The sequence below is a fragment of the Stenella coeruleoalba genome, assembly GCF_951394435.1.
Source record: "Stenella coeruleoalba genome assembly, chromosome: 15".
Taxonomy (NCBI): domain Eukaryota; kingdom Metazoa; phylum Chordata; class Mammalia; order Artiodactyla; family Delphinidae; genus Stenella; species Stenella coeruleoalba.
The window spans coordinates 49,332,870-49,357,797 of record NC_137161.1 but is presented as its reverse complement, the minus strand read 5'-3'; the positions used below and the strand labels follow the sequence as shown (position 1 = coordinate 49,357,797).

Genomic DNA, 24,928 nt, shown 5'->3' with positions numbered 1-24,928 from the left:
TCAGAAGCCACAAAGAGTTGTAATTGGAGACATGCAACTATGTCCAGCAAAGGAAAGGAAATGCTTTTATAGGGGAGAAGGAGGAGTTGAGAGGAGCTGTCATAAACAAAGAGCCCATTGGAGGAAACTGGGAGTTCTAGGTGCAGTGGCTTTTCATTGGCTGAGTTGTGACAGTCTTTCATTGGCTGGACTGTTGCTGGTTAAAGAGAAATTGTTTCTTCCTCCTGCTGGGTAGTAAAGTAGTATCCCTTCCTGCTGGGACATGTTGGGATCTGTGCTGATGTTGAGTGGTATGCGCATGAAAGCTCCCCCGTCTGGCACCCTGGTTCCATTTTGGTGAGGTTTCCTTTCATTACTTTTCACACCAGCAAATTCCTTCCTGTTGAGAGCTCTCTTCCTAGCTTGTGGTGAGGGTCTCCTTCTAGGTGTGTCCTAGCATGGTGAAGACAGCCATCTCTCCCTCTTCCTCTTTTTATAAGGCAGCAATTCTATCATGGGAGGTCATCTACATGAACTCATCTAATGGTAATTATCTCCCAAAAGGCCCCATCTCCAAATACCATTGCTTTGGGGGCTAGGGCTTCAACACATGAATTTGGGGGGACACAATTCAGTCCATAGCAACCGGGAAGAGATATTTAAAACAGATGTAACTGACAATGGATTTATTTCCAGAATACACAAGAATTCCTCATAAAACAGTAAAAGAACAGCAAACTAGTAGAAAAATCAGCAGTGAATACAAATAAGCAGTTCCAGAGGAAGAAACTCAATTGGCCAATAAACATAAAAAAAAGATGCTTAACCACACTGATAATCAAGGGAATGAGTAACGATAGCATTTGACATCAACCAGTAGAAATTTAGTCTGATGTCAACCAAGTGTGGGGATTCACAGAACTAATACAGCTGAAGCTCTGTGTCCCCTTAACCTGGCACTCCTGCTTCTCCACCTTCAGGTCCAAGAGGAGGAAGGAAAGGGGTGTTGAGGCAGCCCTGGTTTCCGTAGTCCCGTGAAGAGCTTGCTGGCTGGCTGAGGGGAAGTCTGTTGTGATGGAATACTGAGCAGTTTCAGCAAATGGATCACATCCTCACACAACCACATGGGCAGACTTCTAAAACAAGCTGTGTGAGAAAGCAAGTTACAGAACAGATACTGTGTAATACCATTTTTGCAAAGTTTCAATACATATATTGTTTTTGAACACCTTCATTTGTAGTAAAAATACCACAACGAAAGTGGGAATTATATTGAGGGGGACAGAGGAGGAGAGTGGTAAAAGGTAGCTGTACCTGTAACATTTATTTCCTCCCAAAACAGGCAGACTGGGAATAAACAGGACACAGTACCAACATCTGGTAAACCTGGCGGGTGAGTACATGTGCGTCTGGGCTTGTCCACATATTTTAAGGATTTCATAATTAAACACTTTAAATTCAGTAAGTAAATCCTGTACCCAAAGTCTCAAAGATATCCACCTCTATTTATAGCTTTTCCTTTCTCAAGTATGTCGTTAAGCTATTTGGAATTTTTTTTTTTTTGGCTGCGTTGGGTCTTCATTGCTGGCACGGGCTTTCTCTAGTTGCGGCGAGCGGGGGCTACTCTTCGTTGTTGTGCGCGGGCTTCTCATTGCGGTGGCTTCTCTTGTTGTGGAGCATAGGCTCTAGGTGCACGGGCTTCAGTAGTTGTGGCACATGGGGTCAGTAGTTGTGGCTCGCAGGCTCTAGAGCGCAGGCTCAGAAGTTGTGGCGCACGTGGGCATAGTTGCTCTGCGGCATGTGGAATCTTCCTGGACCAGGGCTAGAACCCATATCCCCTGCCCTGGCAAGCAGATTCTTAACCACTGCACTACCAGGGAAGTCCCTGGACTTTTAAAAAATGTGGTGTAAAATAGGGACCCACTTTTGTTTCTCTCACTTAATGAGCCGGTTTCCCAGAACCATCTGTTCTTCCACCACCTATTTGTGAGACCATCCCTATCAGCCATTTGAAGATTGAAAGTAAGTTGTGTCCAAGGTGGAGTGATGTTGGGAACCCAGACCAGAGAGTTGTGGAACAGTTCTCGGGGCGTCTAAAGAAGCCCACCTCCCATGGGGACAGGACAGATGCTTCTGTGACAGGTCCCTTCTCAGCGAGCACTACGGGCTGTGCTGGGCCGGACATCTGCATTTGGAGCAAGCCCTCCACCCAGAGCTCCAGAAGGAGCCAGCCCGCAGTCAAGGGGAAGCCTCTCAGCTGGCCAGTGGTGGACCTAGTGCCCCAGGGAGGCCATGGATATGCCCTGGAGATGGACAGCAGGAGGGGGCAGAGCTTTATTCTGGAGGACGAAGTGACCTGCCACAGGCCCGTGATGGGGCCAGAGCAAGGGAGGAGCAGGGCCACCAAACAGCCTGCCACTGGGCGCCCCAGGAAAGGGGTTCTGGACCTGGCTGAGGGCTCAGCACCTCTACCTCCTGTCCCACCTTCTCCTCCCACCCAGAAGAGGCTGGCCTCCCCCTCCCAGTCCTGAACTGCCATCCTGGCTGGGTCACCTGGGATGAAGGGGCAGGGAGAAATGAGGGGGTTTCCAAGGGGCGGGAGGAGGCGTTTTACAGGCGATGGGTATGTTCATCCTCTTAATTGTGGTGATGGTTTCACGGATGTAGAAATGTCAGAACTCACCAAACTGTAGATTTCACTCATGTGCGGTCTTCTGAATGTCAGTTATACCTCAATCAAGCTACAAACTGCTGGCCAAATATTTTCAATATAAAAATTTTAAAAACTACATATACAGGGCTTCCCTGGTGGCGCAGTGGTTAGGAATCCGCCTGCCAATGCAGGGGACACGGGTTTGAGCCCGGGTCCGGGAAGATCCCACATGCCGTGGAGCAACTAAGCCAGTGCGCCACAACTACTGAGCCTGTGCTCTAGAGTCCGCGAGCCACAACTACTGAAGCCCGTGCACCTAGAGTCCGTGTTCCGCAACAAGAGAAGCCACCGCAATGAGAAGCCCGCGCACCGCAACGAAGAGCAGCCCCCACTCGCTGCAACTAGAGAGAAGCCAGCGTGCAGCAACGAAGACCCAACGCAGCCAAAAATGAATAAATAAAATATTTTTAAAAAGAAAAAAAAAAAAAACTACATATACATTTTGTGTAGAGTAAGTAAACTGAGAACAGAGTCAATTTTAGGTCTAGATCACACGCACCCTCCCCGTGGCCTCCTGAAGCCAAGAGCACAGTCCATACTCCTGTTTACTGATATTTATTCAGTGGGGAAGGATTTTTTTCTCACCTTCAAGTTTAGTAAAGTACATTTCTTAGAGTAAAAATAGACCATGAGTTTGTAAGGCACAATTTAATTCCTCCTGACTCAGCCGAGGTTTGGATGATTTTCTTATTTTAACATTTCACTCTGCAGTTGCTGGCACCTGGTCCCATCTTCCTGTGAGGACAGGCATCTCCAGTCCCCACAGCGCCCAAATCCCACACCTCCCACGCCTCCCCTGCAGCCAGAATCACAGCCCACGGCGGGGGGATGGGTGCCAAGCACCAGGCTGGGAGAGGTTTGTACGCAGATTCAGAACTTCCTTTCTTAGCCTCGGGTCACATTTTCCAGAGGTGAAGATATAATTCACACCATTCTCCTCCCATGGGGTAAAAATTGTCCAAATTACATGTGATGGTGGAAAAGTTAAACGTTAATTCTGCATATTCCTAACATTCCTTATTCCTTCTTCAGCAGACGCCTGTCAGGTGCTGTCTCATTGAGATGCTCTGATGTAGGGATGCGATGAGGTGCCCCCCAAATACTCCAAAATGTGAAAATAAAGTTATGCTCTGGGAGTTAAGGAACTCCATACTAATAACATGTGTCACCTAGGAAATAATGCAAGATAATCAGTAAATAAATGACTGAAGAGTTATAGAAACCTCTGTCTGCTGACAGGGTAATGTAGGTCTAATCCCAGAGACCTGGACCAGGATGCAGCGGTAAACATGAAATCCAGCAATCCCATCTGAGGGGCTGTTCCCTTGAAGGGCCTGATTAGCACAATCAAGGAAAAGAGAAGTCCAAAGAAGGATCTGGTCCCCCACGGCCCCTAGGACAGAAGAGCCGAGTTGGGCAGAACTCTGGCCCAAGAGGTGAGCAGGGAGCCTCTGCCATCTCCCACTGGCCCTCGGGTTTTGCCAGAGAGGGGACCTGAGACTCATGCGATCTCACACACACACACACACGCACACACACATTCTCAGCACGCTGGTCTACACATTGGTTTCTAGTGAGTGTGTTTGATGTGAGTCAGGACCCACATGGGATGCCTGCTCACACGCGTTTTCTAGAAGCAGTGGGAGTTGCCAGGTTCATATAATGCAGTCAACCCTTGGCCATGGTTTATTGAGCAAGAGCCAGACCCTGACCCGAAGGGAGCACCTTTCCCAAGAACCGGGATGTGTGTCTGACAGAAGGAATGCCGTCTCTTTTCAGGGGGCTGGGCTACAGCTTGCACACAGGGCAGCTGGGACCTGGGCAGAGAGAGCAGAAGGGCAGCGAGGGGAGGGGCAGGTTAACAGGGCAGGTCAAGTGGGAGAAGGAAGAACCCCCGAACCCTGGGCCCCAGCTTTGTCCCCAAGCTCCAGTACATCCCACCCCTGGAGCCTGTGAACTTCCCAGGATCTCCCCCCACATCCCCTCTTTGTATCTGTTGCAGCATCCAGCAGAGACCAGCCTAAGTGCCCAGAGGGAAATGCCCCAAGGGGCCCACGCCCAGTCCCCTCCCCGGCCTGGGAAGCCCTGACCCCGGAGAGCCCCTCTGCCCTGCTCAAGAGGACACGGCTGCCCGGCTGCAGCATGATCGGGCCTCGGGGCAGAGCCAGGGGTGAGCAGGACCCCGCCTGGACACACAGCCCAGGGTGGGGGCGTGACCACTGCAAGGCAGGCTCAGTCTGACCCACATGAGAAGGACAAAGCAATGTGAGGGTCAGAGGAGAGGGGAACATCTGCTGAGCCTCCAACTGGCAAGGTGCTTGGGGATTTACCATCTCTCCCTGCTTCACTCCGCGAGCCCACGTGCATGGCCGAGAGGAAGTTCCGGAGGGACAGTCGTGCTTGTGCCAGCCCCCAGCCAGGGCACCAGGCAAAGGGCTCAGTGTGCACCTGGTGGGTGGACCGCGTCCGGGCAAGGTCAGCCTCAGCCTCCCAAGTCTCCTCCTCCATCTGAGTGGCCCACCCCTGGCAGGTCCCACAGTGCGCGGGGCCACCAGAGACCTACGTGTGGAGGATGCCAACCAAGGGACCAAGAAACAAAAAAGCACGACCTCCAGCCCTTTCCAGGGTGACCGCAGACAAAGCACAGGCAAGCCAGTGAGTTTTACCAAGTTACCATGGCAACAGGAGTCGGCAGAGAAACTCCCCCAAACTCCCCCAAGTTAACAGTTTAGATAAGTGAATTTTAAAGTTCACTGCATCATGGCGACGCCTCGGGGACACCTTCTGTGGCTCACAACACACAGGGGTCATTCACATATTCATTCAAAAAACTGTACAGGGCTTCCCTGGTGGCGCAGTGGTTGAGAATCTGCCTGCCAATGCAGGGGACACGGGTTCGAGCCCTGGTCTGGGAAGATCCCACATGCCGCGGAGCAACTGGGCCCGTGAGCCACAACTACTGAGTCTGCGCGTCTGGAGCCTGTGCTCCGCAACAAGAGAGGCCACGATAGTGAGAGGCCCGCACACAGCGATGAAGAGGGGCCCCCCGCTCGCACAGAAATGAAGACACACAGCCAAAAAAATAAAATAAAAATAAAAATGTACAACGTGGAGCAGGGGCTGGAAGGCTGCACCCCGGTGGTGGGCAGCCCTATGCTGTAGCCATGATGTTTCCTGTTTATTTTTTTAATTAACTTATTTGTTTTGTTTTGTTTTTGTTTTGGCTGTGTTGGGTCTTCATTTCTGCACACGGGCTTTCTCTAGTTGCGGAGAGCAGGGGCTACTCTTCGTTGCGGTGCGCAGGCTTCTCATTGTTGTGGCTTCTCGTTGCAGAACACAGGCTCTAGGCACACAGGCTTCAGTAGTTGTAGCTCGCGGGCTCTAGAGCACAGGCTCAGTAGTTACGGCGCACGGGCTTAGTTACTCCGCAGCATGTGGGATCTTCCCAGGCCAGGGCTCGAACCCATGTCCCTTGCATTGGCAGGCGGATTCTTAACCACCGTGCCACCAGAGAAGCCCGGCCGTGATGTTTTTATGTGTAGTTCTGAAAAGACGTGAGGCATCCTCATGCCATGGAAGGGGGACTCGGAGTGGGCGGGGTCTGTAAATCAGCTTCCACAGCTGAGGTTCACACATAAAAGATGATCCTTCCTTTCAGGGAACCTGGCATTTTCTAAGGGAATTGTAGAGATTGTTAATGTGGAAGGGGACAACCTAGTTCTCTGCCAACTGCCACCAAGTCCGAGTGCCACTGCTGGGGCCGGTGTTAACTCCCTCACCACGTGCACCTGGCCCTCCTTTGCCAGCTCGTCCCAGAGCCCACCTGGCAAGTGAAACGCGCCAGGTGTGCCCGTGACCCACAAGCCCCCAGCAGGTGTCCTGGACCTGCAGGATGACAGCCGGGGCTGGTGGACTAAGCCAAACAGCAAGGCAGATTCCTTACAGCCAAACTGACCACCACATGCAGACGATGAGCATGGGCACGGACCTCATGGTGTGTGCAACTGTGATGTTTAACTTTGTGTCAGCTTTACGGGGCTAATGTGTGCCCAGATAGCTGGTAGATCGGTATCTCTGGGTATTTCTCAGAGATTAGCATTTGATTCAGTAGATGGAAGACCTGACTTCATCAGTGTGAGCTGAGAAAGGGCAAGTTCCCTCGCTCTCTGCTTGAGCGGGGACATCCACCTTCCGGTGCCCTTGGCTGTCGGAGCCCCTGGTTCTTGGGCCTTCGGGCTCAGACTGAATCACGCCATCTGCTTTGCCGGGTCTCCAGCTTGCAGTTGGCAGATCATGGGACTTCTCAGCCCCCACAGTCACATGAGCCAGTCCCTATAATAAATCTCCTCCTGCAGATCTATATATATCCTACTGGCTCTGTTTCCTGGAGAATCCTGACTAACAGTAATAAAAGGCTCACTCCTTTCATTCTCTTCTGTCCTCCTGGAGCTACGCTGCTGTTGAGTCCCAGGCCTTTGAATGTGGCTGGCGGGACACCCTCCCCAGGGCCTTCTCTGTCTCCTCCAGGGACGGCAGGCCTCAGCTCTCTGGCACGTGGGGTCTATGGTTGCAGCTCCCCAGGAACTGCCTTCATGGTTCTTTCCTCCTCCCGTGGCATCACGAGCGCCCATCTGCCTGCCTTGCTGGTAGACTTGATGCCACCACACCCTGGTCTCTGTTTAAATGGCAAGCGGAGCTCCTTCTGCCCGGTGGCCTCCCTGCCATGCCCCTGCACCCATGAAGGCGGGAAGGAACTCAGGTGGGTGTGGATATCTGGGGCAGAGGGCTCAAGCTCAGGACTCTAGTGGCAGCACCAGGAGCTTGCAGGGCAGGCAGCGCCCCCCGCCCCACTCCAGGACCAGCTGTGGAGGACACCCCTCCCACCAGGGGAGCAGACAGCCTCCCCTCGCCTCAGGGTGGGCTCCCCCTGCCTCAGGACCAGGGCTTCACGTATTAGGTAAAAAGTGTTTTCTAAACTCTTCACAGGAAAAAGACAGGAAGTAGACACACCACTAAACGCCCAGATCACCAGTGATTCTGTTCAGGTGCCCTCCTTCTCCTTCTAAAAACATTTGTGAAGTCCAATGAATAGATATTTTCACAGGAAAATGATTATTTTTTAAGTAAATGCATTTTCTGGCAAAACTCTAGGACCCGTGCTTATGCAAATGGACGGTACAGATGGGGGCAGGGAGGAAGGGGGCACCCAAGCCGCATGTCCAGCCAGAGGGCAGACCAACAGCTTTGAGCACCTTGAAGTTTGTAACAAACAGCACAGAAAACAAGCCCAGGATCCAAGTGGCCGCCTTAGGTCCTGGCCTGGATGTGTGTCAAAAAGTGGTCATTGGGGAAGAATTGAGGGTCCAGAGATCCCCCACCCCCTGGGCCTGAGGGAGGGTGCTGGTGACAATGGGGACAGGCCACCTGGAGGACCTAGAAAGTGAGCCCCTAAATGACCAAGGACTAAGTCCTCTGGGGATGTCCCAGCAAAGGACAGACTCCAGGGCAGGTGGGGAGCAACCCTGCCCGTGTCACTGGAGGCCGGCAGAGGTCCCTTCTGCAGCCTACACCCCCGGGGACAGGACCCAGGACACAGGTCTTGTGGAGAGGCTTAAACACGCTTCTCCAGCCTCCCTAGTTTGGCATCTCTTTGCCAAGCAAAGGTCTCAAAGCGGGAGAGCAAGGAAGAGAAGATAGCCTGAAATGCCCCCTTCTCTCCACCCAGGCCATGGGAGCCACCTCAGGACACCCACTGGATGCAGGCAGGAGGGGAAAGGAGGCCAGCCTAGGCAGGGGCTGGGGTGGCGGGACAGCCCTGACCCTGGGTTGTGCAAGGGGGACACCCCTGCGTCCTGGCCTCCTCAACACTCTCGAAGCGCTGGAACCCAGACCTCCCCGGCGTGTGTGAGCAGGTCAGCAGGCCAGCCACACTGCCTAGTCCCTGCCCCCCATGCATGGGAGACAGGGCCATGAGGAGGGAATGTGGATGCAGCACGGTTCCTAGAGGAAAGGCCAGTCTCTGCTTCAGACACTCTTGTTGGAATTGTCAGGTTTGGCGCTCAGGCTGGGCAGGCGGGAGGCAGGTCGCAGGGATCCGAGAGCAGGTGTGGACCAGCTCCTCTGCAGCACACTGTCCCCTGCCTGTCAGAAATGCCAGCAGACACAAGGTCACTGGAGAGCACTGAGGGGCACCCACCTCCTGCACAGCCCTGGGGGTGTGAGTGGCCAGGCTGGGGCAAGCAGCAGGCCACCAGGCTGTGTGCGTCTCCTGGAGGTGGATACAGTGGCCCCCTCTGCCCCCTCCCAGCCCTCCATCAGTACTCCTCACCCCAGCGACCGGGGGGCCTGCCCAGCACCCACACTCTCCCGCCACCTGGTCGCCCGCATGCCCCGGGCACTGAGAACGTGTCTGCCGGCCACCAAACCACAGATGGCCAATCAGCAGTTCCTGTCCTACAAACAAGCCCACCTCTGAGACTGGGGTTCTCCACAGAAGCCCACGCCAACTGCAGCTTCATGGTGTGACTGAACGCTGTGAGCTCCTGGGTGTCCCTCCAGCACTCCCGCCCCCAGGACGGGACAGGAGCCAGCCAAAGTCCTAGAACGTTCCTGCCACCACCCTGCGACGGGGACCCAGGAGGCTTAGGGGCCAGGTCCCAACCAGGGCGGTTACATCTCCTCAGCCATCCTCAAAGGAAGCTGCTGCTCAGAGGACTAGGATGAGCAGGTCTCAAGGGCTGGCCATACCCCTGGGACTGGTGGGGGAGGAGGGGAAGCAGAGAGCAGTGGCACCTTCCCCCACCCCCATGGGCCCAGCAAGCCCTCAGGCCCCCAGAGAGGGTCACCCAGGGGAGCTCCCAAAGAGAGACAGGGTTCCCAGCCTCTTCAGGCAAGCCATACAGGTTCTGGTTTTCAGGGAGGCCCCGAGGTCTGCAGTGCAGCTCCGTGGGGCTGGCCCCTCCCAGCACCACCCATTTGCCCTGGAAGACTCGAGCCTTGCCCTATGTGTGGAGCAGGGGAACCCAACAGTGCCCGAGAATACATCTAGAAATACACGTAAGAGACTGAGGAGAAAGGCATCAGGCCCAGCACAGTGACCATCAGTCCACTAGGTGGGTATTTTGGGGAGGGGGCCAAGGACACAGGTGACCCCTGAAGGTGGGAGTGGCACATCACCTAGAGCTTAGCAGAGAAGGATGAGAAGTCCGCCAGCGACTGGATGTCGTTAGGGAATGTCAGCCAGGCCCCACCATCAACCACCAGCAGGGCCCCCGTCACATAGGATGCCAAAGGGCTGGCCAGGAAGAGGGCGCTGTGGGCGATCTCCGTCTTGTTCCCCAGCCTCTGCAGGGGGCTTGCCAGGACCTTTGCCCTCATGCTGGCCTGTGGGCCACCTGGGAAGCAGTGGGAGGCTCAGCCCCTGTAGGCCCCAGGACCCCGGGGCCCTCCACCCTCCCCTGCCCAGCTTTCCCTGAACCACACCCGGGAATGTTGGGGGCATCGTTAGCATCATCCTGGGGGAGCAGGAACAGGCCAGGTACAGTAACACCACTACAGAACCAGCACAGGGCCTTGCTCTGCTCACCCTGCCAAGGCTCTGGAGGCTTCAATGGGGCCCCACTTTGTGTCCGGCTCACACATCAAGGCCAGCAGCCCCTGGCCTCTAGCTCTAGGGGCAGCTGCCCAAGTCCAGCTGACCCTTAGTCCATTGCAGGGCTGTGCAAACTGTCCCCAGCCTGGAGACGGACTCTTTGCCCACCCTGGGAAGCCATGAGGATTTGGCACTGATCCCAGGCCTGTCCCAGCCAGGTGGGAGGGGAGCCCTCGGAGGCACGGTGGAGGGGGCAGGGGTGCCTGTGCTTAGGGGAGCACCCGCTGGGGGGCCTGGGCTTCCCGGGAGCCTTACCCAGCCGCCGGAAGCCCTCTGTGCCGCTGATGGGGCCGGGGGCAAGGCTGTTGACGCGGATGTTCTGGGGGCCCCACTCCACAGCCAGGTGCCGTGTCATCGCATCTGCACGGGAGGCCAGCAGGCATGAGGGAGAAGCAGGGCTGCTCTGCCTTTAGGGAGGCCTGGGTGGGGGTGGGGGGACACTGCCGGCCTCCGGGGACAGGGATGGGGAGGAACCCACGTGGGCAGACCAGAGGGGGCGCCCGTACCCACGGCCGCCTTGGCAGAGCCTGCATGCACTTGGAGCACCTGCCCGCGGGTACCCAGGGTTGCAGTGATGTTCACGATCACCCCTCCATGGCGCTGCAACACACGAGAGGGGCAGTGAGCGGTGGCCAGAAGCGGGGAGGCCCTGGCCACGGGACACTCACATGGAAGAACTTCTCGTAGAGTACGCGAGACACGTTGAAGGTGCCCAAGGTGTCGATGTCCATCACGGTCTTGAAGGCGTTGGAGGACAAGGCACTGGCAGGGCACAGGAAGTTCCCGGCTGCACCTGCCAGTGGAAGGAGAGAGCGGATGGTGCTGGAGCCCCGGGCAGTTGAAGCATCTGGACCCTCGGGGTGGCCCAGGTTGGCCAGGGAAGGAAACCTGAGCATTTGGACAAGTTCCTGAATGACGGGCAGGATGGGTTTTATGGTTTGGATTGTGTCCCTAAAAAATGCGCTGAAGTCCCAACCCCTGGTGCCTGTGAACGTGACCTTATTTGAAAAGATGGTCTTTGCAGATGTCATCAAGGTAAGAGTAAATCATACTGAATTAGGGTGGCCTAAGCCCAAGGATTGGCATCCTTAAAAAGAAGAGGACACAGACGTGCACAGGGGATGGCAGTGTGTGGAAGGCAGAGGCTGGAGGGGTGCAGCCCAGAGCCAAGGCCCACCAGGCAGCAACCCCAGGAGCTGAGGGCAGGGCCTGGGACAGAAGCTCCGCCGAGCCTTGTTTTCAGACTTCTGGCCTCCAGACTGTGAGAGAATATATTTCTGTTGTTTTAAGCTGCCCAGCTTATGACTTTGTTAGTGGCAGGAAAATAAGACGCAGGATGTTTTTAAAGGAAATTTCAGCAAAAATGAAGCTGAATGTAAAATAGGGACTATAGTGAACCGTATGTATCAATATCGGTTCCCCGGTTGTAACAAATGCAAGGTGTTCATAGTATGTGGAGTTCTCTGTACTATCTGCTCAATTAGTCTGCGAATCTAAAACTATACTAAAACAATAACATGTAGTCCTTTTTCTTTAAGGGGGAATTTCAGGACACAAGAGTGGCCCTACTCTATGATTCAGCCTAGTTCACAGGGCATCCTCTTGAGCCACAGCTGCACTGACCCGGAAGGAGCTGAGCTGGGCTGAGACAGTGGCCTGGAGCCAGGACAGTTCTGGGGCCTCCAAACAGGGAGATCTGGTATTGCTGACCTGTCAGAAGCCCCCTGGCCAGAAGGCCGAAGCAATGTGGAGGAGACATTAGTGACTTGAGAGCACTGCCACCATGTGCCTCCTCAACAAGCCCAAGGGTGAGATGACCCCAGAGGAGCTGCAGAAGCGGGAGGAGGAAGAGTTTAACATGGGTCCACTCCCCGTGCTCACACAGTCGGTCAAGAACAACACCCAAGTGCTCATCGATTGCCGCAACAAGAAGCTCCTGGGCCGTGTGAAGGCCTTTGATAGGCACCGCAACATGGTGCTGGAGAAAGTGAAGGAGGTGTGGACCGAGGTCCCCAAGAGTGGCAGGAGCAAGAAGAAGTCCAAGCCAGTCAACAAGCACCGCTACATCTCCAAGATGGTCCTGTGTGGGGACTCGGTCATTGTGGTCCTGTGGAACTCGCTCATGCATAGCCAGCAAGAAGGGGCCTCCTCCCCGCAATCAGAACTTGCCCCCTCGTTTTTCAAAGACCTGCCCTTTGCGCTGGAAATAATAAAGTACTGTGATTTTTCTAAAAAAAAAAAGGAAGCCCCCTGGCCTCGCTCAACAGTGACTCACAGTTAATGAGAATGTCGATCTTCCCGAACTCCTTCAGAGCCTGCTCCACGGCTGCCATGATGGCCAGGGGAGCTCGGACGTCCAGAGATAAAGGGAGGCACTTCTGGCCAGTGGCAGCAGCCAGCTTTCTGGCAGCCTAGAGGCCGGACAGGAAGAGAGAGGTGGGCAGCAGGCCGGTGGCCTCAGCCTGGAGGAACAGCCCTTCAGAATCTGATAAGGATGATGAGCCAGGTTCTGCCAGGAAGCCGGGCTCTGCTGCTGAAACCCACTCTGCAGAGACACAGCTGGCAAGTGGCCACTCCCTAGGGCCATGACCCCTGGTGGACGCTGCTAAGACAGCCCGCACCCTCTCCCCTTTCATCACCCTCCAGGCCCCTGGTCACTAGTCACAGGTCAGCGGCAGCTCCAGCTGACGTCCAGTCCCTGCCCCGAGACCAGCCATGGCAGTGGAGAGACTCTCCACCCTCATGACCCTGGTGAGCCCAGATATCTGTCTTGGGGCCACAGTACCACCCAACATAAGGGTTCCTGTACAGGACCCAATAAGTAGATTCTTTAAAAAGACAAGGATGTCCCTGCGGGCCACTTCCATTGAAGCTCTGTATTTGGAACAGGGGCAGGTTTTGGTGTAATCATCCTCTGGACCTCAGGACCCTCCAGGCCCAGGCTCCCAGCCCCCAAAGCTACCCATGGACATGTGGGCACAGGAGAGACCCCTTACCATCGACACTCTGGGAAGACTTCTGCTGGCGATGACTGTGTGGCAGCCGTGCCTGCAAAGCCAGAGGGCAGGTGTGAGGGCAGCAAGGTGCAAGGGACACGCCCAGCCGGGCTCCTGCCTGGCGCTTGAAGCAAAGGTCCCCCTCCCCAAAGGGTCTCTCAGGCTTAAACACCAGCCTAGGGCTGAAGGCACAGCTAGCAGAGGACACAGGGGCCTCTGTGGGGCTGAGAGACTGTGGCAGGACCTCAGGCAGGCACCACTGGTTTCTGGGCTGGGCTCTCTGGCATGAGGTATGCCAGCCATGCGGGGATGTGGGCCTTGCCCCAAACACCATGTGAGCAGCTGTGAGTCTTGGACACAGGGCCCAGACTCTGCATGAGTCCTGCTGGGTCCACCTGGGTCTCCCCGGGAGGCTGGAGTGAAGGACAGAGAGCCCATTCCAGGGCCAGGGCACCTCCCCTGCCTTACCTCCCGACAAACCCAGCCTCAAACTCAGTAACAGTACCAGCTACCACCTGCTAAGCCAGTCCCACTGAATCCTCAGGACACCACAGCACAGCTGGCCACGCTCTGCTCAGAGAAGCAACAAAGCTTCCAGCTAGGAAAACAAATTCACCTGGAATGGATGAGTCCCAAAATCTCGTCCAGTGGGACATCTCTGAAAAGCAGGGTCCTGGAGGAAACCAGCTTCACCTCCCCTAACCCCAGCCTAACTCTAGGCCTCTCCTAGGTGGGGGTGACAAACTGTTGACCTGGGCCTGAGACCACAGACCTTGTGTCCCAGGAGACACTGTGCTCTGCATGGTGCCAGGGTCCAACTCGGCCCACACTGACCCTGGCTCAGCAAGACCCTGGGGGACACTGCAGTAGAATTACCTCAACCTTTGGATCCTCCCGCTTTGTACAAATGGGGGTGCTGAGGCCAGAGCCCAACAGTCTAGACTAATCTCTAGGAGAGGCTGTAGTCTTGCCTCTCCCCGGACAGCACTTGACCCCTTTCAGATGCTCTCTGATGGCCCTGGGGCTAGAGGGGTTCCCACCACCCACCGGCATTTTGCCCAAGATCCCAGGGTCCAGTGGGGTCTATGCAAGGGGGTGGGGAGCAAGATGGGGCACAGAGCACACAGAGCAGTGCTTACCGCATGAAAATCTCAGCAATCCGGAACCCGATTCCAGAGCCGCCGCCTGTGATGAAGGCTACCTTGTCCCTGAGAGAAGAAAACAGAGGCTCTTTAAAGAGGCCCCCGTTAAATGGGGGCGGGGAGGAGGTGCTCCTGGAGGACACTGACCCTCTGCACTGGGCACTTCTGTCAAATTTGAGAAACGCTGCTTTTTAAAGCCTGCATTCCTCAGCTTTTTGAATCTTTGGGAAGAATGTCTCTATGCATAAAAGTCTCTATGCAGAAAGTTATCAATTAAATGAGAAATGTTTTCAAAACATACAAGCCTTCCTCCAGCCACCTGCTAAGTGGATAGAGTAGACGGTTCCTGGAGAAAGAGAAACACGCATGGCTTTCCTGACATAAGAGAAGCAGTTTTGGCCTAAGCCATTCTATGATCTAAGCCTGGTCACAGTCTTGTCCTCGAACAGGTCTCAAAAGAATACAGAAACTGGGACTTCCCTGGTGGTCCAGTGGTTAAGACTCCATGCTCCTGATGCAGGGACCTGATCCCTGGTCAGGGAACTAGACCCCGCATGCCACAACTGAAGATCCCACATGCCATCCCACATGTCACAACTAAGACCCGGTGCTGCCAAATAAATAAAATTTTTTTTAAATAAAAATGGGTAGGGGTCACATATATATGCTGTCTACAAGAGACCCACTTCAGACTTAGGGACACATACAGACTGAAAGTGAGAGGATGGAAAAAGATATTCCATGTAAATGGAAATCAAAAGAAAGCTGGAGTAGCAATACTCATATCAGATAAAATAGACTTTAAAATAAAGAATGTTACAAGAGACAAGGAAGGACACTACATAACGATCAAGGGATCAATCCAGGAAGAAGAAATAACAATTATAAATAGATATACACCCAACATAGGAGCACCTCAATACATAAGCCAACTGCTAACAGCTATAAAAGAGGAAATCGACAGTAACACAATAATAGTGGGGGACTTTGGGCTTCCCTGGTGGCTCAGTGGTTAAGAATCTGCCTGCCAATGCAGGGGACACAGGTTCAAGCCCTGGCCCGGAAGATCCCACATACCATGGAGCAACTAAGCCCATGCACCACAACTACTGATCCTGTGCTCTAGAGCCCGTGAGCCACAACTACTGAGCCCACGCACCACAACTACTGAAGCCTGTGCACCTAGAGCCTGTGCTCTGCAACAAGAGAAGCCACCACAATGAGAAGCCTGCACACCACAACGAAGAGTACCCCTGCTCACTGCAACTAGAGAAAGCCCGCATGCAGCAACGAAGACCCAACACAGTCAAAAATAAATAAATAAATTTAAAAATAATAATAATAATAGTGGGGGACTTTAACACCTCACTTACACCAATGGACAGATCATCCAGACAGAAAATTAATAACAAAACACAAACTTTAAATGACAAAATAGACCAGATAGATTTAATTGATATTTATAGGACATTCCATCCAAAAACAGCAGATTACACTTCCTTCTCAAGTGCACATGGAACGTTCTCCAGGATAGATCACATCTTGGGTCACAAATCAAGCCTCGGTAAATTTAAGAAAATTGAAATCATATCAAGCATCTTTTCCGACCATAACGCTATGAGATTAGAAATCAATTACAGGGGAAAAAAACATAAAAAACACAAACACATGGAAGATAAACAATACATTACTAAATAACCAAGAGATCACTGAAGAAATCAAAGAGGAAATAAAAAATACCTAGAGACAAATGACAATGAAAACACAATGATCCAAAACCTATGGGATGCAGCAAAAGCAGTTCTAAGAGGGAAGTTTATAGCAATACAAGCCTACCTCAAGAAACAAGAAAAATCTCAAATAAACAATCTAACCTTACACCTAAAGGAACTAAAGAAAGAAGAACAAACAAAACCCAAAGTTAGCAGAAGGAAATAAACCATAAAGATCAGAGCAGAAATAAATGAAATAGAAACAAAGAAAACAATAGCAAAGATCAATAAAACTAAAAGCTGGTTCTTTGAGAAGATAAATAAAATTGGTAAACCACTAGCCAGACTCATCAAGAAAAAGAGGGAGAGGACTCAAATCAATAAAATTAGAAATGAAAAAGGAGAAGTTACAACAGACACCGCAGAAATACAAAGCATCCTAAGAGACTACTACAAGCAACTATATGCCAATAAAATGGACAACCTGGAAGAAGTGGACAAATTCTTAGAAAGGTATAACCTTCCAAGACTGAACCAGGAAGAAATAGAAAATATGAACAGACCAATCACAAGTAATGAAATTGAAACTGTGATTAAAAATCTTCCAACGAACAAAAGTGCAGGACCAGATGGCCTCACAGGTGAATTCTATCAAACATTTAGAGAAGAGCTAACACCCATCCTTCTCAAACTCTTCCAAAAAATTGTGGAGGAAGGAACACTCCCAAACTCATTCTATGAGGCCACCAGCACCCTGATACCAAAACCAGATAAAGATACTACAAAAAAAGAAAATTACAGACCAGTATCACTGATGAATATAGATGCAAAAATCCCCAACAAAATACTAGCAAACTGAATCCAACAACATATTAAAAGGATCATACACCATGATCAAGTGGGATTTATACCAGGGACGCAAGGATTCTTCAATATATGCAAATCAATCAATGTGATACACCATATTAACAAATTGAAGAATGAAAACCATATGATCATCTCAATAGATGCAGAAAAAGCTTTTGACAAAATTCAACACCCATTTATGATAAAAACTCTCCAGAACGTGGGCATAGAGGGAACCTACCTCAACATAATAAAAGCCATGTATGAAAAAACCCACAGCAACATCATTCTCAATAGTGAAAACCTGAAAGCACTTCCTCTAAGATCAGGAAAAAAACAAGGATGTCCACTCTCGCCACTATTATTCAGCATAGTTTGGAAGTCCTAACCACTGCAATCAGAGAAGAAAAAGAAATAAAAGGAATACAAATTGGAAAAGAAGAAGTAAAACTGTCACTGCAGATGACATGATAATATACATAGAGAATCCTAAAGATGCCACCAGAAAACTACTAGAGCTAATCAATGAATTTGGTAAAGTTGCAGGATACAAAATTAATGCACAGAAATCTCTTGCATTCCTATACACTAACAACAAAAGATCAGAAAGCGAAATTAAGGAAACAATCCCATTTACCATTGCAACAAAAAGAATAAAATACCTAGGAATAAACCTACCTAAGGAGGTAAAAGACCTGTACTCAGAAAACTATAAGACACTGATGAAAGAAATCAAAGATGACACAAACAGATGGAGAGATATACCATGTTCTTGGATTGGAAGAATCAATATTGTGAAAATGACTACTACCCAAAGCAATCTACAGATTCAATGCAATCCCTATCAAATTACCAGTGTCATTTTTTACAGAACTAGAACAAAAAATCTTAAAATTTGTGTAGAGACACAAAAGACCCCGAATAGCCAAAGCAGACTTGAAGGAAAAAAACGGAGCTGGAGGAATCAGACTCCCTGACTTCAGACTATACTACAAAGCTACAGTAATCAAGACAATATGGTACTGGCACAAAAAGAGAAATACAGATCAGTGGAACAGGACAGAAAGCCCAGAGATAAACCCATGCACCTATGGTCAACTAATCTATGACAAAGGAGGCAAGAATATATAATGGAGAAAAGATAGTCTCTTCAATAAGTGGTGCTGGGAGCACTGGACAGCTACATGTAAAAGGAAATTAGAACACTCCCTAATACCATACACAAAAATAAACTCAAAGCAGATTAAAGACTTAAATGTAAGACCAGACACTATAAAACTCTTAGAGGAAAACATAGGAAGAACACTCTTTGCCGTAAATCACAGCAAGGTCTTTTTTTGACGCAACTCCTAGAGTAATGGAAATAAAAACAAAAATAAACAAATGGGACCTAATGAAACTTAAAAGCTTTTGCCCAGCAAAGGAAACTACAGACAAGACACAAAGACAACCCTCAGAATGGGAGAAAATATTTGCAAATGGAGCAACAAAGGATTAATCTCCAAAATATATAAACAGCTCATGCAGCTCAATATTTAAAAAAACAAACAACCCAATCAAATAATGGGCAGAAGACCTAAATAGACATTTCTCCTAAGAAGACATACAGATGGCCAAGAGGCACATGAAAAGCTGCTCAATATCACTAATTATTAGAGAAATGCAAATCAAAACTACAATGAGGTATCACCTCACACGGGTTAGAATGGGCATCATCAGAAAATCTGCAAACAACAAATGCTGGAGAGAGTGTGGAGAAAAGGGAACCCTCCTACACTGTTGGTGGGAATGTAAATTGATACAGCCACTATGGAGAACAGTATGGAGGTTCCTTAAAAAAACTAAAAATAGAATTACCCTAGGACCCAGCAATCCCACTACTGGGCATATATGCAGAGAAAACCATAATTCAAAAAGACACATGCACCCCAATGTTCATGGCAGCATTATTTACAATAGCCAGGTCATGGAAGCAACCTAAATGCCCATCGACAGACGAATGGATAAAGAAAATGTGGTACATATATACAATGGAATATTACTCAGCCATAAAAAGGAACGAAGTTGGGTCATTTGTAGAGACGTGGATGGACCTAGAGACTGCCATACAGAGTGAAGTAAGTCAGAAAGAGAAAAACAAATATCATATATTAACGCATATATGTGGAACCTAGAAAAATGGTACAGATGAACCGGTTTGCAGGGCAGAAATAGAGACACAGATGTAGAGAACAAACATATGGACACCAAGGGGGGAAAGTGGCGGGGAGGCGTGGTGGTGGGATGAATTGGGAGTTCGGGATTGACATATATACACAAATATGTATAAAATAAATAACTAATAAGAACCTGCTGTATAAAAAAATAAATAAAATAAAAGTTTTAAGAAATGGATAGGGGTCAAACTCTATCCAAGTTAAAAAAAAAAAGAATACAGAAACTAACGATTGTCATCAGCAAGAGAAGTAACAATAGCAAAGATAATAAATCAGGTTTAAAGACTCCCAGTTGTTTCCATGGTAAAGATTAGCCTGAAGTGCGCAATCATCAGATCAACTGGAACCTCAGGGATGATGACCCTTGTGACTTCAATCAATTAAAGCTTGGTCTCTCAACCGCCCAAACCCTTCATGAATATGCATGCACCTTTAGCTTAAAACTTCCCCAAATTTGCTGTGCGGGGAGACTCCGCTTTGGGGAAAATCTCCAATGTTCTCCTTACTTGCTGCTGACAATAATAAATCCTTCCCTCTCCTGACCTTTGGCTTGGTTGTGTCCTTTGACACTCACTCCCACCTCGGAGCATTGCTAATGAACACCCACCATCACCCACAGGACAAACAGACCGTGCTCACAGCCATGCAAAGATCAGAACACCAGCAGTTGCATCTCTGGGGCACCTGGACCTCCGGACAGTCTGGCCATCAGGCATGGGGTCCTCACGCATCCCAGTAAAACCGCAGTCCCCGTGCAGCCCTCACCGCAGGCGCCCCCGCCCCCTGCCCGGCTCCCTGGGGCGCCCCCGACACGGCCCTCACCGAAGCAAGTCCGGACAGAAGAGGTGGCGGTACTCCGGGAGACAGTCGTCCTCGCTGACGTCAGGCGGTGGCTGGGCCATGGCGCTCGGTGCGGGCCTGGGAGGCTAGAACAGCAGGGGCCCGCCGGGAACAGGACTCCGACCTCGTCCTCTGGGGACAGGTGGCGCTGTGCCCGCGCCCTCCTCTCTGGCTGGCCTGGGACGAGGAGGCCCGGCCCACCCGGCGCTCGCCCCTCTCGGGACGCTCCGCCTCCGCGTGCTCTCGCTCCTCCCAGGAAGCCCCGCCTCCGCGTCCCCTCGCTCCTCCCAGGACGCTCCAACCACCCCGGCCCTCCCTCTTCCCAGGACTACCGGGTCCTTCCCGGCCCTCCCCCCGCTTCTCCCAGGACGTCCGGCCGCATGGCCGCGCGGCCTGCTGGGACTGGAAGTCACTCTGGGCGCCAAGGTGTGCGCAGGCGCAGTGCGGCGGGCAGGTTCTCGCGGCGGAGGCGCGGTGAACGCGGATGGGAGCTGTCCGCATTCCCGACTGCTTTTCACAAGGCTGGGCGTCAGTGCCGGGGTCGGAGCCGGCCGGACAAAGGGGACACTCGGTTCCTGGGCTAAGGTGGAGCTCGCGGGCCGGCCCAGGGCCCCTCGGCTTCCCTCACCGCCCTGGGCCCTGCTGTGCATTTAAAGCACCTGGTCGGACTCGCTTAGCATTTAAAGTTCCTCGCCTCCTGGACGCTTCCCTTTCCTGTTGCAAAAGTGTGACGTAGAAGAGGGAAGGAGAGTAGAGCCCAGAAAAGCCATGGGAAACAAGGAAGGCCCTTCTCTCGAATGGCCAGTCCCAGGGTTGGCTCCCAACACGACCCTCTCGCGGCCAGTAAAGTCAGTACACTTCATCCGTGCCCTCATGTGTAGGCACAGAGAGCAACCAAAGCCGGGAATCCGGGACCAGCGCTTCCGTCGGCAAGACGTCAAATTTGAGTGAGGACCAAGTCGGCCTCAGCAGGTGTAATGATGTGTGGTGTCCAGTACCTGTGACAAGTGACCGGGGACACACCTGAGGACCAGGCGTAAGTGTGTAGTGTCAGTGTGGTCACCAGCCTTTCTGCCCTGGGGGCGGCTTCAGTTCCCTGCCTACCCCTTCCTGCAACCCTCCAGTCCTGCCTAGGGCTCCTCCTTCAGGGAGAGCACTAGCTCAGGGGCTCAGCTTGGATTCCCCAGATTTCAGGCTGGAGATCTCTGGACCTCTGCCTGTCTCATACATTCAACAAAGTTATTGATTCCCTCCTGGTGTGTGAGAGATGGTAAGCTTCATTTCTACTTTCAGGCTGCTTACAACTTTGCATAAAGGCCTCATCCTTACCTCAGAGATGGCAGAGGCTGTAATGAGCACTCCACCCCCACGCACAGCACAGTGAATTTTAATGTCCCCACTCTGGGGGAAGGGAGGTCACACTACCAGCTTTTGGAGGCACCCCAAAGCTTGTCTGGCACTTTGGTACAGAAAGGATTTTGTCCAATCTCTTGCTTGCTTCGGATAATACTAAAAGGCACATAAAGTTGGTGGCTCAACCCCTCTGGGCTGGGGTGGGGCAGCAGGTGGACAGGCGGGTGGGTCTGGGACAGATGGGCAGAGCATGGGTGTGGGCTCAAGGTCTTGTCGACAGAGGTAGTTGGTCCTGGGTGGATGCTGGGGTGACCGAGGGCACCCTGAGTGCTCAGGCTGGATAGATGCTGCTGGGGTGGCCTTCGTCTGCCCAGTCCACCAGCTCACTGCTCTGGAACCACAGCTGGATCTCCCTCTGGGCCCCCTCCACGGAGTCGCTGGCGTGGATGACATTCCTGTGCCAGGTGGCAGAGGTAGGACACAGGCTTCAGTGTGCACCTTGGGGGTCCCAGGGACAGTCTGCTGCGTGCACCTTGGGGGTCCCAGGGACAGTCTGCTGATCCCCTACTGTCGAGGGGAGCAAGCGGGGTGATTGTACAGAGGTGAAAGGAAGAACAGGGGAGCTGCAAAACTGGATTACAGCCTGATCTCAGCTTCTTACCCACAACCTCATCTGTCCCGTGCTAACCCCCGGGGTGTCTGGCGATAAAGTGAGGTGACAGACAACGATGGCAGAGCACATATAAAACACCCACGGAATGCTTTATCTTCTCCTGTGTGCATGAAAGGGTTTTTAAAAAAACTGCACTAGCAAACGTTAGGTGTGATGTGCCATCAGTAAAAGTCTCCTCTGGCTTTACTTTCCCCTGAGCAAGAAGCCCAGGTCTGGTGGATCTGCCTTAGCAGCAAGCCGCCACCCCAAGCCCCTAGTGAGCTGGCCCTCAGCTCCAAGTGGCCAAGTGTGTTAGGGCCCCCATACCTGCTGATGTGGATGCTGAAGTCTCCCCGGATGGTGCCAGGGGCAGCCTCAGCCGAGTTGGTGTGTCCTATCATAGCCCTCGAGGTGCAAACCACATTGGGGCCTTCCCAGACCTGCAGCACAGAGATAAAGGAGGTGGGGAGAGGTGGGTATCACCAAGGGCTCAGTCCAGGACCCTCCACCCCTCCCACCACCCCTGCCCCGCTGTACCATGGCCACCACCGGACCGGAGCTCATGTAGCTGATGAGGGCTGGGTAGAAGGGCTTCCTCTGCAGGTCGTGGTAGTGCTCGGCAAGGATGCTCTCTGGTGCCTGGTGCATTGGGGGAAGGAGGTGAGAGGAGGCCCTGGAGAGGGAGCCCCACCAGGCACTGGGACAGTGACATGGTGTACTGATCACAGGGCCCTTTGCAGACGACACCTACATGGGGCAGCACTCCAGCCACAAAAGCACAAGGCAGACACCTCCCCACCCCTCCCCTTCTACTGCCAACACCAGGATGTCTTCCTGACGCAGGGCTGAGATGTGAGAAGCCCCCCATCCCAGTCCCCTCAGGGACACCCACAGGCCAAGAGCCCTGGTACCTGCAGCATCTTCATCCCCACCAGCTTGAAGCCCCTCCTCTCAAAGCGCTGGATCACATCCCCAACGAGCCTCCGCTGCACCCCGTCTGGCTTCACCGCAACCAGGGTCCGCTCCAGGGTCCAGGAGGGTCCTCCTTTAGAAGAGGGGGGTTCGGGGCTGCCGAGGCCTCACCCTTTCATGTCTCCCGGACCTGGGTTCCCCTGCCAGGACCCAGGGGTCACCTGGACTTCAGAGTGTCTGCCTCAGGCAGAGCAGCTCTGGAGGGGAGAAGTGTGGTGTCCACAGCCAGGACTGTCTAGCATGGTGCTACCCCTTGGGACAAGCAGCACAGGGGGTCCCTGGGGACTTCAGCCTGTCAGAGGGGCCATGGGCCCTCCCAGGCAGTGGCAGAAGCTGCCCATGATAGAGCTGAGTCCCCTGAAAAGGCATCTATCTTAGACAGCCTGGAGGCCTAGGGAGGCACAGTCCAGCTCAGAGGCCACCTGGAGGCCCAAAGATGCCACACTGGAAAGAAAGTACAAGTCTTGGCCTGATTTTCACTCTTGTCCTTTGTGGCGCTAGCACAATGTCTGAACCCCCAACCTGCCACATCAGGAAGGAACTACCACCCATCTTCTGGGTCTCAGGTGAAGGAATGGCAGGGGACCAGGGAGACAGAAGTGCACTTTCCCCACCGGCTGGGCCACAGACAGCGGGACAAAGGGACCTGGGGATTGAGGAGAAAGGTGGAGGGGTTCCTGTCTGCAGGTGGGGAGAGTTGAGAGGGCTCCTCCCCTCACACCTTCGTTGGCCAGGCTGCTGTGGGGTTCCAGGGTGGGATGCTTCCAGACCTAAAGTCAACACTGCCACAGTCTTCCCCCTCCTGGGGAGACACTGCCCGGAAGACCCCCCAGCATCGTCACCCTCCTACAGCCCCAGGCCACTTCCAGAGTTATGCTGACCCTCAGCATTGGGTCCAGGGTCAAGTGTACTTTTGAGAGGAGCCCAGACCCTGGATGTCCAGCTAATTCCTGCAAAGAGGGAGGAGAAAACTGGAGGAGCGATGAGACATAGGGTCCAGGAGGGCCAGTGTCCCTGGAGGCATCTGCAGCTGCCTTCCCATCCCCAGGAGGAAAATAAACCAAAGTTGTGCAGGGCCTGGAGAGCAGACAGTGGGTTCCCACCACATCCCTTCAATGAACCGCGCTGGAGGAAGTCCCCCCATCCTTATTCCGTCCCCCAAGCCCAGTGCCTGGGGGCCCTGCTGCCAGCTGGCTTGTGCCTCAGCCGGTGGCAGTTCACTCTTGCCAGCATTTGGAACGCCAGGACATCTGCTGCTCAGGAAGAGCCTGAGGGTCAGCAGCTAGGGCAGAGGTCCCTGTGGATACCAGCGGGCAGGGATAGGCCAGAGGGAAAAACGCCCCAGGACGGCAGTGTTCATCTGATGAGAATGACCCCTCTCAGGAGCCCCGAGTCCGCTGCAAAGTGTGGCCACCAGGCTTCTGGCTTCCTCCTGCCCTGGAACCCTGGGGACCCCCTGCCCTGAGCACGGTGAGGAGGTGAGCGGGGGCGTGGGGGGCTGGGTGGGAGTGAGCGGTGGTGGGGGGGGGTGCGTGCAGGGCCCCAGCCCGGCGAGAACCCGACGGTCGCGCAGCTCCAGCCGGCCAGTCCCGAGGCCTCAAGCCCCCTGCACCAGGGCCCGCACGTGCGCCAGCAGAGGCCTGCGGCGCCTCAGCCCGCCCCACCTCGCGCATGGCCGCCGGGTGGGCGGACTCACCAGAGCTGGAGCGCGCAAGCAGGCTGGCGACCGGGGCCCGCGTGCGGCACATCAGCCCCCGCAGCGCCGCGCGCCCGGAGAGACCGCGCATGACTCCCTGCCCGCGAGTGCTGTCTGAGAGCGCAAGAGAGAGGCCCGGGGATGGAGGGGGAGGGGCAGA

At 53.1% G+C, this 24,928-nt stretch overlaps 3 protein-coding genes across 7 annotated transcripts; 1 reads left to right on the top strand and 2 right to left on the bottom strand.

The window, feature by feature from the left end:
* Positions 1–437: 437 nt before the first annotated feature.
* Positions 438–20,338, bottom strand: DECR2 (2,4-dienoyl-CoA reductase 2). Of its 4 annotated transcripts, XR_013831568.1 has the most exons (10): positions 20,078–20,337; positions 14,479–14,547; positions 13,340–13,391; positions 12,619–12,754; positions 11,012–11,136; positions 10,850–10,943; positions 10,599–10,703; positions 9,869–10,086; positions 3,278–8,833; positions 438–1,125 (listed from the first exon to the last, which is right to left on the bottom strand). XR_013831568.1 is itself a non-coding variant. In XM_079944768.1 (9 exons), the coding sequence occupies exons 1-8, from the start codon at positions 20,155–20,157 to the stop codon at positions 9,869–9,871; spliced, it is 879 nt and encodes a 292-aa protein (XP_079800894.1). In that variant the 5' UTR covers positions 20,158–20,338; the 3' UTR covers positions 440–1,125. The 4 variants fall into 4 exon arrangements, 3 of the variants coding, with proteins under 3 accessions (XP_079800894.1, XP_079800892.1, XP_079800893.1); XM_079944768.1 differs by lacking the exon at positions 3,278–8,833 and having other exon boundaries at positions 440–1,125; positions 20,078–20,338; XM_079944766.1 differs by lacking the exon at positions 438–1,125 and having other exon boundaries at positions 2,491–8,833.
* Positions 12,127–12,546, top strand: LOC307197995 (small nuclear ribonucleoprotein Sm D2-like; the record flags this gene model as incomplete). The annotated part of the gene is made up of 1 exon (XM_079944587.1): positions 12,127–12,546. A coding segment is annotated over one exon (420 nt), but the record flags the coding sequence as incomplete, so codon positions are not given.
* A 1,118-nt stretch (positions 20,339–21,456) lies between the features above and the next one.
* Positions 21,457–24,881, bottom strand: NME4 (NME/NM23 nucleoside diphosphate kinase 4). Of its 2 annotated transcripts, none has more exons than XM_079944770.1 (5): positions 24,769–24,874; positions 23,012–23,142; positions 22,638–22,739; positions 22,428–22,540; positions 21,457–21,903 (listed from the first exon to the last, which is right to left on the bottom strand). In XM_079944770.1, the coding sequence occupies exons 1-5, from the start codon at positions 24,857–24,859 to the stop codon at positions 21,780–21,782; spliced, it is 561 nt and encodes a 186-aa protein (XP_079800896.1). In that variant the 5' UTR covers positions 24,860–24,874; the 3' UTR covers positions 21,457–21,779. The 2 variants fall into 2 exon arrangements, with proteins under 2 accessions (XP_079800896.1, XP_079800895.1); XM_079944769.1 differs by having other exon boundaries at positions 21,463–21,903; positions 23,012–23,145; positions 24,769–24,881.
* Positions 24,882–24,928: the final 47 nt, after the last annotated feature.

Coding starts and splice junctions, on each gene's coding strand:
- DECR2 (XM_079944768.1), bottom strand. CDS start 20,157: ATGGCCCAGCCACCGCCTGACGTCAGCGAGGACGACTGTCTCCCGGAG. Junction 13,392..14,478: donor ATTGCTGAGATTTTCATGCG/GTAAGCACTGCT, acceptor CTGGCTTTGCAG/GCACGGCTGCCACACAGTCA. Junction 12,755..13,339: donor GTCTTCCCAGAGTGTCGATG/GTAAGGGGTCTC, acceptor TCCGGCCTCTAG/GCTGCCAGAAAGCTGGCTGC.
- NME4 (XM_079944769.1), bottom strand. CDS start 24,859: ATGCGCGGTCTCTCCGGGCGCGCGGCGCTGCGGGGGCTGATGTGCCGC. Junction 23,146..24,768: donor GCTTGCGCGCTCCAGCTCTG/GTGAGTCCGCCC, acceptor CCTCTTCTAAAG/GAGGACCCTCCTGGACCCTG. Junction 22,740..23,011: donor TGGGGATGAAGATGCTGCAG/GTACCAGGGCTC, acceptor CCAATGCACCAG/GCACCAGAGAGCATCCTTGC.